Source organism: Serinus canaria, chromosome 15, assembly GCF_022539315.1.
Source record: "Serinus canaria isolate serCan28SL12 chromosome 15, serCan2020, whole genome shotgun sequence".
Classification (NCBI taxonomy): Eukaryota; Metazoa; Chordata; class Aves; order Passeriformes; family Fringillidae; genus Serinus; species Serinus canaria.
The window spans coordinates 2160074-2172683 of NC_066329.1; the positions used below are offsets into that span (position 1 = coordinate 2160074).

Genomic DNA, 12610 nt, shown 5'->3' on the forward strand with positions numbered 1-12610 from the left:
CCATCTCCAGCAGCCCTGGAGCTGCAGAGGAAAACTCCCCCCTTGTGCAGGATCCCTGCTCCAGCAGAGCCACAGCTGGCACTGCAGGAGGGCTGAGCCCCCCTGGGATGGGACTGTGCCACCACCCTGAGCCCCCTGGGATGGGACTGTGCCACCACCCTGAGCCCCCCTGGGATGGGACTGTGCCACCACCCTGAGCCCCCCTGGGATGGGACTGTGCCACCACCCTGAGCCCCCTGGGATGGGACTGTGCCACCACCCTGAGCCCCCCTGGGATGGGACTGTGCCACCACCCTGAGCCCCCCTGGGATGGGACTGTGTCAGCACCCTGACACACAGGGGGTCAGGGCCTGTTCTGACTCTGGCAAGGTTGTTTTGTATTGCTGCATTTTTATTTTATTTTTATTTTTCCCTACTAAAGACCTGTTATTCCTACTCCCATATCTGAGAGCCCCTTATTTCAAATCTATAACAATTCAGACAGAGGGGGTTTCCATTCTCCTGCCCTCCCTAGCAGACACCTGTCTGTTCAAGCCATACTCTGAGCTCTGAGCTGGGCTCTGAAGGTGCTGTGTCCAGGTGAGCTGTGCCTTGCTCCAGGTCCCCCTGCTCTGCCCCCCCAGCAGCTGGGGGAACTCCTCATCCTCCCCCTGAGCCTGCCTCACTGCTGGGCTCTGCCCTGCAGCTCCTGGGCTCTCTCTGCCCCGGCTGGGGAGGCCCTTTCCTGCCAGCTGTGCTTTTGAGCTTGGCTCCCCTTGATCCAAGGAGCAGAATTCCCCAGCAGCACTTTCCCCCCCTGAGGGCTTCTCCAGGAGCAAGAAATGGCACCTGGAACTGCATCCCTTTTCCAGGGGTTGAGCTACTTTTGCAAGCAGAGGACAGGAAAGATCACTTGAAGCCTGTTCTCGTCCACCTGTGCTCTGCAGGGAGGGCTGGACACTGCAGTGGGTCCAGGCAATGACACCTCTGAAAGGGCCACCAGTCCTCCCCCAGCACAGGGAGAGGAGCAGGAAGGAGCTGGGGCTGGAGGGGTGTGCAGGGAGCTGCTCCTGACCTGGCACTGCTTGCTCTGCTCCTGGCTGGGGCTCAGGCCTGCTGTGACCACATCACCTCTCTGGCCATGGCCTCCCCTGCCTGATCTGCTCCCAAGAACTGTAAAGCCCTGGACAGGAGGGGCTGCAGGACCCTGTTCATACTCTGTAATCCAGCACTGCTCTGCTCCTCTCAGCTGTTTCCAGCTTGGATATATTCTCTGTTCTTCATTTTCAGGCTGCTCCTGCAGAGCCACAGGCACAGACAGGGATCTGGGATGGAGCAAGCCTGGCCCTTCTCAGAGGGGTGAACATCAGAGTTTATCAGAGTTTGCTTCAGCAACTGCCCTGCCCCTGGGCAGGGTTTAACACACACCACTAGAAATGCAATTATTTCTACACCTGGGACTCCTCTGACTAAACCACACCTACTCATTTACATTTCTACCAACACTGTGCTCCTGTTTTTGAGGAAACCTGAATTGCTCCTGTCCATCACTTGTGTCAGCCAGAGCAGGGCCTGGAATGGGATCTGTTTTAACCAGGCAGGACTTGGCTGCTGCTTCCCCTCCCTGCTGCACTCAGAGCTGTGAGTGGCAGAGGAAAGCTCAGAGACAGCCAGGAGTGTCTGCAGCCTGTTCTGTGTGACACCTGGAGGTGTGCAGGCAGCCAGCACTGCTCCCCCAGGACCAGCTCCCCTTCTCCTGCAGCCCCTGCAGAGAGGGATTAGCAGAGCAGCAATGACTTCATGAGTCTGATGCAACCCTGGGAGCAGGCTCAGATCCTCCCCCAGCCCAGCAGTGCCCACATGCTTTGGCAGCTGAAGCAGGAGGTGCTCCTGGGCAGGGACAGCCACAAGCCAAAGCAGCATTTGTCCCTTCAGCTGTGCTGCTCCCAGGGAATGCTGAGGAGGTGCTGCTCACCTTGCAGAGGCTGTACATGATGATGAGGATGCCACCCAGGAAGTAGCTGCTGGATGGATCATCCCCCATGATGTATTTGTACCACAGCTGGATGGGCACCAGGGAGCGGAACAGCTGGCTCAGCTCCTCAATAATCAGATAAAACTTTCCCTGCAAGACAACCAGGCAAGTGAGACAGGATTATTACCAGGAAGTCAACAGAAGAACATTTAATTTGTGCAGGGCTGGTCACTGCACTGTTAAATGGTGCAGAGACCACACTCATGAGATGCAGCTTTCTCTGCAGCCCCTCAGCTCTGTGCCCAGAAAGGATGAACATCCCTTCATCCCTCCAGGGCTCAGCTGAACACAAGCTGAACAAATCACTAAAATATTCACTTGGGTTTTTACTGTCAACTTAAACTTGAAATTTGAAATCAATGAAATCTGCCATGCAGCATTTTGGAATGATAAACTTTAGAGCAGGTTATGGATGGGCAATAAATTGTGTGTCAGGAAAATGCTGCAGAAAAACAAAGGTTAAAATGGGATTGATATGATGTAAATTGTAGGTATTATTATTATTAGTGAGAAAAGGAAAGCAGGTTTATCTCTGACCTTACAGCCCTTCTGAAGGTACAGGGATTAAATGTAAAGTGACCCCAGTCTTCCTGACAACTTTTTAGGTAATCCCAAAGAATCAAATAATTATGTCTGACAGCATCCTTCCCCTGACCCTCAGGTGGGTGCTGGCTCTTGGGCAGTGCACAGCTACAAAAACTGGGGCTGGAAATTAAACCCTCGGGGCATTTAACACTCAAAGGGACCAAGCCTTCCTCAAGGAAGGAATGGCGGGGAGGGGGAAGTGTGCTGCTTGAAATGCTTCTCTCTCAAAGGAGACTTAAAGAATGGGCAACATCCTTTGTCCACCTTCAGCAAAGCCTGACTAAGTGTCTAATTTAGGGCCACCCCCAGTTTGTTTTGTCCCAGGCTGTTTACAGGGACAGCTGGTGGCAAAGGAGCCCAGAAGGATGCTTAATCTGCAACGACATTATCTGGGCTGAAAGATTTGGGTTTGTCCTGTCAAAATCCTTTTATCTGCTAAGCTCCTGGAGAAGGGGAAATTCCCCTGGAATTTTGCTGTGTTGTCCCAGTTAGCTCTGTCATCAGTGATGTCATCGCAGGCCAATCACTAATTGCTGAGCTGGGGATGGGGATTGAGTCCTCGCAGCCGGGCTGGCAGCAGCCAGCGCCCTTCCCCGGGGGCTGCGATGAGATCACTCGCAGGCCATCCTGCTGCTCCCGACAATCCAATCCTCCCCACAGCTCTGCTCATGAGCTCATGTCCCCCGGGACGCGAGTGAGGTCACACCAGCGGCTGCTATCGGACCCGGCTGCTTCCCTGCCCTCCCCACCCCCCACCAGCCCCATCCCCATTCTATCCCCATCCTATCCCCACCCCCATCCCCCCTCCATCCCTATTCTATCTCCATCCCCATCTCTTCCCGTTCCCCATCCCCATTCCCCTTCCATCCCATCGTCATCCGCTCCCCATCCCCTCTCCCCTCCCCATGCCCACTCCATCCCCATCTCCCCTCCATCCCATCCCCATCCCCATCCTATCTCCATCCCCATTCCCCTCCCACCCCCACCCCCTCCCCATCCCAATCCCCCATCCCCACCCCCCTCCATCCCCATTCTATCTCTATCCTCATCCCCATCCCGATCCCCACCCCGTCCCTTCCCCATCCCATTGCCATCCCCCGTCCATGCCCACCCCATCCCCTCCCCGCACAACCCCGGGCAGCAGCCGCACAGTCCGGGCTCGGGACCGCCCCCATTTATTCAATTAGCGCTCAGGCCTCCCCCAGCCCCGCTGCTGCGATGCAATCATGGTTTATTTTGGGCGTTGCTGGGGCAGAAATGACAACGCTGTCACCGTGTCCCTCCACAGGGCTCTGATGAAAGCTCCCAGCAAGATAAAGCAGCAAATTTTGTTTTCTGCTCTCATCCCTCCCACCCTCCATCCCTGCTGCTGGCTGGGACAGGTCACTGCTTTTGCTGTCCCATTGCATCAGCCAGAGCTGCTGCATCCTGCATCCTGCATCCTGCATCCCAGCTGCAACTCTGCTCCAACACAACCTCTGTGCACATCTGTGAGCAAAGCTGGGCACGGCCCCAGGGTCAGCCAGGCTCTGGAGGTGGCAGTGGCAGCAAGTGACAAACTTCAGCATCCAACCCCAACTTCTGCACCCTCCCTAGAGCTGCCAGAACTCCCTTATCTCCAGTTTCCAGTGGTAACTGCAGGGTAGCAGGATTTTTTAGCAGCTAGAAGTTTGGTGACAGCCTCCCAAGAGTGATGTTTTAAGGGATGCATCCCCCCCTGCAGCTCCTTAGCAGCACCCACCTGACCATCAGTGTTGGTAGGTTTAGAGTGATTCCAGCAGGGCAGCTGAGCATCACTTGAAGAGAGCTAAAAACTTCAGGCATCTCAGTGCACCACACCAGCCCCTTTTTGAAACTAGGAAAAGTGCCAGGAAATCAGAAATAATTCTACAAAGGGCTGATGCAGAAGTGAGGCCCTCCTTCTGAGCCAGAAGCTTGGAAAATGAGGATTGTTCCCTATAGTTTTAGCAGTAAAATGCAGATTTCTGGCAGCAGCAGCTTACTGCAGACAGCACCCATCAGTGGGAAGCACACCCAACTCACCTGTCTGCCTCTGCTCAGCTCTGCTATCTCTTGGCTATCTAGGTTACATTTTTCAAAGTAAAATCTTTGTCTCTGCTGTATTTTGTCTGAAAAATTCTCCTAAAATACATCAGCTTTTTTTTTTTTTTCTTCCCTTCAAGATTAGAACTGTGTGTTATATGAAGCACAAACATAATTATTTCTCCTGTGCATCTGATTTGGTACTACAGCTTGAAATAAAGGTCTCTCTCAAGGTCTGTCTCTGCCAGGTGACTTTTCCTATGTCAGAAAAACCTGTGTAAATCTGGGAATTTTCTCTGGAATGTAGAGAGACTGAAGAGCTCTCTAAGATCAGCAGGATATTTCTGGTGCAGGACTGGACAGTGTGGGAGCTGAACTGCAGAGATGAAACAGGATATGACCTGGAATGATGGCTCCTGATGAGGGTGGGGGCAGGGACCAGCAGAAAGGCTCTGCTCCCATCAAGGGTTAATTAAGCCTGCCCAAGAAGTGAGGAGGGCAGTGCTGGCCCTGCTTCCTCTGAGGGAGCTGCTGCTGCTGCTATCAAACACTTCATTAGCACACGTGGGGAAGGGCTGTGCTGGGATCTAATTTTAGCAGCTCTGCTGATGAGCCTCAGATACCACATGGTGAAATTTTGATTCCTTTTTGTTCAGAGCTCAGTTAAAAACACAAGTCAATGACTGGGGCATAACCCCCCCATTTTTCTGAACCTCCTTCACCACACAGAAATACCATTTCTATACTTCAAGCACTTCTTTTGAAAGAGGGGAATTCAGCATTTTCACATAGCTGCACTTTCCCTCCTGTCCATGCAGAGTTTCAGGCTGTACTGCACTGACAGTTTTTGCATGGAATTTCTGGGTATTTTGTTACATCCTCACTACCTGATGGCAGATCTGCATCTGATCCTTTCCTGCCATTTGAGCCCTGCCCAGAGGAGCACATTCCTCGAATTTCTTCAGTCCCTTTACAACATCAGCACTACAGAAAACACTTTTAAAACCCCTTTATTTTCATGCTGCTGGCTGCCCTCAGGGACAGCTTTTCTCTGCGTTTTCTAAATGAGACCCTGAGACACACAAAGACAAAGGTCAAGGCAAGGTTGTTCTGGTGTCCAAGCTGAGGTGCTGGGATTAGACTTTTTACAAAGCACTTCATTTTCTAGATCACATTACCATTAAAAGCTGAACCCCTGACTTCAGTTTGCAGCTCTACCTGACTTCTCTAGACTCACACAGGAATTACTTGGCAAAGTAAAGGACAGGATTTAATTCTCCAGTGTAGCAACTCAAGTTGAACTTGTAGAATATTCTTCTTTGTTTCCTGTGAACTTTCCAGTTGCTGCAACAGCTTCTTTCAATCCCTCACCTTCCTCCTTGGGGCGTGGCGATGGAGGGGAGAAGTCTCACAGAAAAATAACACGGAACAGTGTAAATAAAAACTGAACCCCAAGCTGGACACAGCCCAGGGGGCAGGCTGCAGCAGCAGAGGGAATGCTGCCTCCCCCGGGGCTGTGTGCAGCTCCCCTGCCATAAGCTGTGCCCCAGTGTGCCTCCCAGCAGGCACAGAGAGGCACAGCAAGGACTGCCACGGTGCAATCAGAGTGGGGCAGGCAGCACAAGTGAGACAAGTTGCAATGAGGCAACTGCAAGGTGTGATTAGCACTCGAGGGAAGCTCCAAGTCTCACTTGCTCTGCTGCCAGCAGCAGCATTAGGGCATATTCTGAAACATGCTTGAAAAAGCTTTGGAGTCCTGCTGGCAATTTGGATCAGAGGAGAGCAGGCTCTGCTGAGATTCCAGGTCATGGTGCCAACAGATCAAGTGCTGGGTAGGAGCAGTAACACAGAAAAATTCCCAGATTTACACAGCAAACAGCAGTGTGGCATGGAGGATGCTGGTGAAAATCCATGCAGGACTAATGAGGAGTAATGTCAAGAGGGGAGTGGGACTAAGGGGGAATTTGAGAATTTTAGTTCCAGCACAATGCTTCTGAAAATCACATCTTTTGTATCTTAAAGTGGAAAGTTAAACTGGGAAAGCACTGAAGAGCAATGATTTTTAAAAAGTTCAGTAGCAGAGAATTGTAAAGCAAGTTTAGGGAGGGGGCAGAGGAGTCCCCACTCCTCAGTGCCTGCTCTTGTGCTTCAACTAGTTTTTAAATTTTGTAAATAATGAATCCCACACTTCTGACTCTGAGACAGCACATCAGTCCCAGCTGCAGCAGGGAAAAGTCCTTGCAGAACATCCTGGAGCTCCTGTGGCTCAAGAGGAGCCAAGCTCAGGCTGCTCCATGAAGAGTGAATCTGTTTGTGGGTGAGCTCCCCCAAAGAGAGGGGATGAGAGGGTGGGCTGTCACCTGCCTGGGAACACCTCTTCAGCCACAATAAATTCCACATTGCACAGACAAGGACCAGGAACATCTCTGCCTGGGTATTTTTTATTCAACATCATCTATGAGCCAGCTTCCAGTGAGTTTTTTATTTCTTCTGTATTTTTAGAGGACTCAAATACACCAAAAGCCTTTTTTTTTTCCCTTAGGACAAAAAAAAAAAAAAAGGTGCAGTTTCAGAAGGAAGATGGAAATTAATGTGCCAGGTTCCATCTATGACAGGAAATAGGATGTGCACCTGAAGGTTTTTGGTCCCAGGTCCAAGTGCAGAATTTGCAATTGCTGCCAAATCCAGGCCAAGTTTTCTCTGACCAGACTTGATGAGATGGTACTTTAAAAATAAAAAGCACTAATGAAACAATTAACTGGAAAAAAACACCAAGCAAGTATGTTCAAAGCTGCAGTGAGGGTCCAATGTCACTGCTCTCCTTCTGCATTTTCACTCTCCTGGAAATGCACTCCCCTGTAACTGACCATGCACAGAAAATCCTTATTTAGGGCCTTTCTGGTGTATTAAAATGTCCATGGTATCTCTGTCCCCTGTAGGGACAGGGACACACAGATGCAAGAACTTGGGGTAGCAGTTTCTTACAGTCCTGTTTGGTTTGATTTCCTTTCTCCCTCCCCTCATGTTTCACTCACTTCTCCAGCTCAGACTGCTGACAACAACATGAGGAGGGGATGGGAGGCTTGCAGGCACCTGGGATTTCCTAAGTGAAATCTCTGGCAAGTGTGTCTTTTTATTATTTATTTCCTGATTTTGAATTCCACCCCCCTCAAGCTGTCATTCCTTAGCAGTGAAAATGAAAAGCTGCCCTTGATGTGTGCACAACAATGGAAGCCTCTGCAGGCCACATGGCTCCTGCAGTTTAATTTACTTTAATTCATTTTATATTGAACCAAATGATCTTATTTGCTTTTTTTAATGGAGAGCCTTCAGCCAAGCCCTCCCTTCCAAAGGAATGATGAGCTCAGCTGTTACTGAAACCTGTCCCCAGCTCAGGGTCCCTGTCACAGCCTGGGGGCAGGGAGGGGCACCTCTGGAAACTCCCCAGAGCTCTGGGATCACTCTGATGCTGGGGTTACCTTCCTTCTCCTGCTTTTCTCTCCAATCCACAAGCTCTTCTTTCCCTGCATTCCAGCCGGGCTGGAGTCTCACAGCCTCTCTGGTGCCTCTGTTTTCCAGGTTGGTTTGGAACTTGGGAAAGTCTGGGGTTATTTTGTCAGAATTTCAGTCTCCCCTCATTCTTTGGAGGAGCTGCTCTGAATTTCTGAGTTACTCAGGCTTGGGGAACTCTGGCTGGTTGTACCCTCACAATAAAGCACCTCTCATGCTTCACACCTCAAGCATGTGATGAGTTTTGCCCACTGCGCAAAGACAAACTTTTTCTGCCCCTCAATTTTAGTTCACCTTCTCTCAGTTAAAGCATAAAATGATGCTACAAACCACAGAAGTTTCCAACAAAAATCGTTCTTCCTGTGATGGGCCACACTAGGGAAACATGACCCAGGCACTTTGGATGGGGGAACTGAGTGTTCTGACCCAGATTTTTCATGTGTTTACTTTCAAAATGAAAAGATGCACCCAACTGATGAGAGCAGAGTTTAGAGCTATTCACTGCTGTCACTGATGATCCTGATGGAACAAAGTAATGTACAGCTGACACTAAACTGTAAGCACAATTGGAAAGAAGGATTATATTCCAAATTCATCTTGACAGACTGGAGAAATGGTCTGGAAAACAAGGAGGGAATGAAGACAGTCCAGAAGAGAATAATAAAATCTGGAATTAACAATCTCTGAGAAAAGACCCAAAAAATTCTTGGGAGCTCAGTCTACAGACAAGAGTGAGGGGAGATAGAGAGATGATAAATAAAAGCAAAACCCACACAGTATTCAGAGAAAACCAGGATCCCAAGGAGCAGCAGGAAAAGCCAGTCTAGCTTTGCAAGTGCCTTTGAACTTCCACACTGAGGAAAATCCAAAGAGCCAGCTCAGAGGCTGAGTGCAGGATGATTAAAGTTCCCCACATCCCATGCAAGGGCAAGCTTTAGGATCTACTGCTGAGGATTAAATCCCTGGGTGCTGAACTCCAGCCCTGAGAGTGCAGCAACCTCCACCTCAGGCTCTCTACCAGGGGAGCAAGAGGCTGAGTGGTTAAATTGGCACAAACCTTCTCACTATACAGAAAAACCCACCCTGAAAAAAGCTAGCTCTGCTGAGTTAAATTCATATTTCTCCAGCAGTCTGTTACTATTAAATGACAACTACCCAGAAGTTCATAAACTCCAAGCTGGGCTTCAGGCAGAAAAACTGCTTGGAGGACATTGGGAGGAAGATAATAACTTTGTATCTGGCAAGCATTCAGAGAAAGAAACTTGATAAAAATTTTGGTCAAAGTTAATGTGCACAAATTGCACCAGAAGAGTTCAAAGTGAGCAAAAGGTTCCATTTAAATCCTCACCTGTGCAGGCCAGGGGTCAGCAGGCTCAGGGCAGGAGCTCAGCTATGTGATCACCAATTACCATTTCCATGGTGTCCTGTGGTTCTCCTGGAGCCCTCCTATCCCAGTTTGATCTTTGCTCAATTTGTTACATCTCCTCCTTGGCTGGGCTAAAGGCTGCAGAGTCGGGGAGAGAACCCCCAAACCAAACCCAGATCTGGTGGTGGGTGCCAGCAGTGCCAGGGGACAGCGAGACCATCCCCAACATCCTCAGACAAAAAGGGGCTTAAAAAAAGGGAGACACATTGCTCTCCAGAAAAAGGTATTAAAAATGAAGCATCTGTGCTCTGAGTCATTACAGGCCCTTGACAGATGTGATCCTACCAGCCTCTCACTGGAGCTGCAAATAAAGACCCCTTCCCTTTCTTCTCTCCAGACAAGGATTAATGAGTACTTGGGATGGCTCTCAGACAGGCAAGCAAAGGCTGTGAACCTTTTCCAACACTGCCATTTATCTTGGGAGGACTATTCACATCACTTCTCCCTCCCTCCCCAGCCTGGATTATGCTCTGACCCAGCACATTAATCTCCCAAAATATAATAATAATAATAGAAGGAGGGAAAAAAAAAGAGCTGGACAATTGCCAGAATTAAATTAATAACCATCTGAGATAGCCCTGCTGTGCAGGAACAAACTGCTCAACTCCCCTGCCACCCATGTCATTTCTAAGTAAAACTATTCCCAGTTTAGATAGCCCCTGAAGTGCCCTGCCTGAGACTCTCAGCAATTACTGCTGGTACCTGGCATCTGCAGAGTGCCTTCCATCCCAGCAGCTGCCAGAGGTTCTTTACTGACTGCAAATAACACACATTGCTACAGCTGCCCCTGGAATGGGGACACTGCTGAGTGGAGGGAGATGTAAAATAAAAACATATCAAAAGGTGTTTTGAATGAGAGAGAAACTTTTACAAGTTAGGCTTGGTCTACATGTGGTTTCATAAACATTTAAATATGTGAAGCATTTAATTAATTGTTTTTTCTCCCATGGTTAGAACTGGTGCTGCCTTTTGTGCCTTCACTTTAACCCAGTTACTTCTTGACCCAAGTGGGAAGCCAAAGGGACAAATATTTGCAATTTCTTCCCAGGAAATGAAGAGGTTCCTATTTCAGAAATAAGATTTTACAGAGATTACTCAGAAAACAAGACTCAAAGTCAATGAGAAAAGCAGTTATCTGGCTGCTAGCACTGACCCCTCCTCAGGCACTGCTCACCTCACCTCCCTGGACTGGAATCACTGCTGGTAGTACCAAACCCTTGCTCAGGCCTGTGATGGCTCAAAAAGCACCCCTCGATCCCAGGTGACTTACTGCCAAAGATTTAGCAACAGATTTTAATGTTTTTATTCTTCCATCCATATTTGGCCCTGCACAGGGTGCCCAGAGCAGCTGTGGCTGCCCCTGGATCCCTGGCAGTGCCCAAGGCCAGGTTGGATGGGGCTGGGAGCAGCCTGGGACAGTGGGAGGTGTCCCTGCCCATGGCAGGGGTGGCTCTGGGTGAGATTTAAGGTCCCTTCCCACCCAAACCATTCCCTGATTCTCAGACTCCGTGCTGCAAACGTGTGGTGAAGGTATCAGATTATCAAAGACAAAGGTCTGTGCCTCAAGAAGAGTCTCCTACCTTTGACTTGACAGCGAGGATGATCTTGGGCAGGGCCACCACGAGGCATTTCAGGGCAATGGTGAGGTACTTCAGCACAAAGTCTGCAATGCCCACAATCCACATCAGGTCGAAGAAGTCCAGCCTGTCCAGGTTGGGTTTCAGGAATATTAGGCTGAAAGAGACACCAAAGCTCAAATACCACGGAGGAGAAGCTTGCTCAAGCTCCTTGTAGCCACTGCTGGCTGGAGAGAGCCCAGCAAGTGCCCTGAACTTCAGGGAAGTTCTCAAAGGCAAGAGGAGGAAGACACAAATCAGCTCTGGGCTTCCTCTGGGACTCATAACTCTGCTCTTGCTCCCTTCTACAGGGGTCAGCAGGTTTGCCCAGTGTCACAAAACAGAGCCCAGGCACCCACAAAGTCTGTTTGGAACCCAGCAGTGTCCACAACTGCCTTTCCCACTGCCTGGGGGGCTGACAGAGCCCTCAGTGCACACTGTGAGATCTGGGCGTCACAGCTTGTCCTGGCAAGTCCTGCTCAGAACTGTCCTGCTTCCCTGGCCAAGGGAGCACCCCCACAGCCCCTGGGGCTGCTCTGCCACAGGGGAACAGTCCCCAAACCTGCTGGGCACATCAAACAAAGGGGTGACACAGGAAACCCTGCACCAGCCATGGCAGAAAGGTGAGAACTTCACACGTGTCCTGCTCTGACAGTGCCACTGCCTGAAGCACAACAAGGGCTGGGCTCTGTTAATCCTCTTACCTGAACCAAAGATCCAAAAATTAATGCTCCTTACATTATGTCATTGACTGGGCTGAACATTTGCTGTTTGCAAAAGTGGAGTCTGGGACAGCAGGATTTCACCCAGCAATGGGCAGCAGCTACTGGCCTGAGCAATAATGAGAACTAGACCCTAGTCAGGCTGAAAAAACAGGATTCACCTTCAGGGTATTTACCTGCTAAGGCCTTGTGGTAGAAAGCAAAAACTTAACAGGAAAAAAAAACCAAACAAAAGGAAAAAAAAAAAAGCAAAAAAAAAAAGCAAAGTAAAGTAACCAACCCAAAACAAAAAGCCTGAACATGAAATTAAAATACTCACAACACTGGCACAGCACAACAGGTAAAATTACACCCTAAAAACAGAAACAGAATCAGAGACTTTACTACTATTCATGCACTAGAAACAAGAAAAAAAAAATCAGGAAATGAAAAATGAAAGAAAGAAACAGAAGTGAAGCAGACATTTCTAATTTGACAAGCCTGGCTTGTGAATAACCCCGGATCTGGCAGGCAAGAGATAGACCAGCCTGAGCCTGACAGCACTGCAGCACTCACAGGAACAGGGCTTCTCCTGGAGCTGTGGCCCAGCCTGCCTAGTGGTGATAAACCACACTCTAAACTGTCTGTAAGATGCCCCCAAATTGTTAAAATCCCTTTATTTTAGATGATTAAGCCTTTATTTTGAACTGGTCTT

General features: G+C 49.4%; 1 protein-coding gene across 1 annotated transcript in view; it reads right to left on the minus strand.

Moving 5' to 3' along the window:
• Positions 1–12610, minus strand: part of RNFT2 (ring finger protein, transmembrane 2) — a 28691-nt gene that overhangs the window by 5646 nt on the left and 10435 nt on the right. Inside the window, exons 7-8 of the mRNA XM_009092225.4 lie at positions 11159–11312; positions 1955–2104 (exon numbers count right to left, since the gene is read on the minus strand). Coding sequence (XP_009090473.1) covers positions 1955–2104; positions 11159–11312 — 304 coding nt within the window. The remainder of the gene's footprint in view (positions 1–1954; positions 2105–11158; positions 11313–12610) is intronic.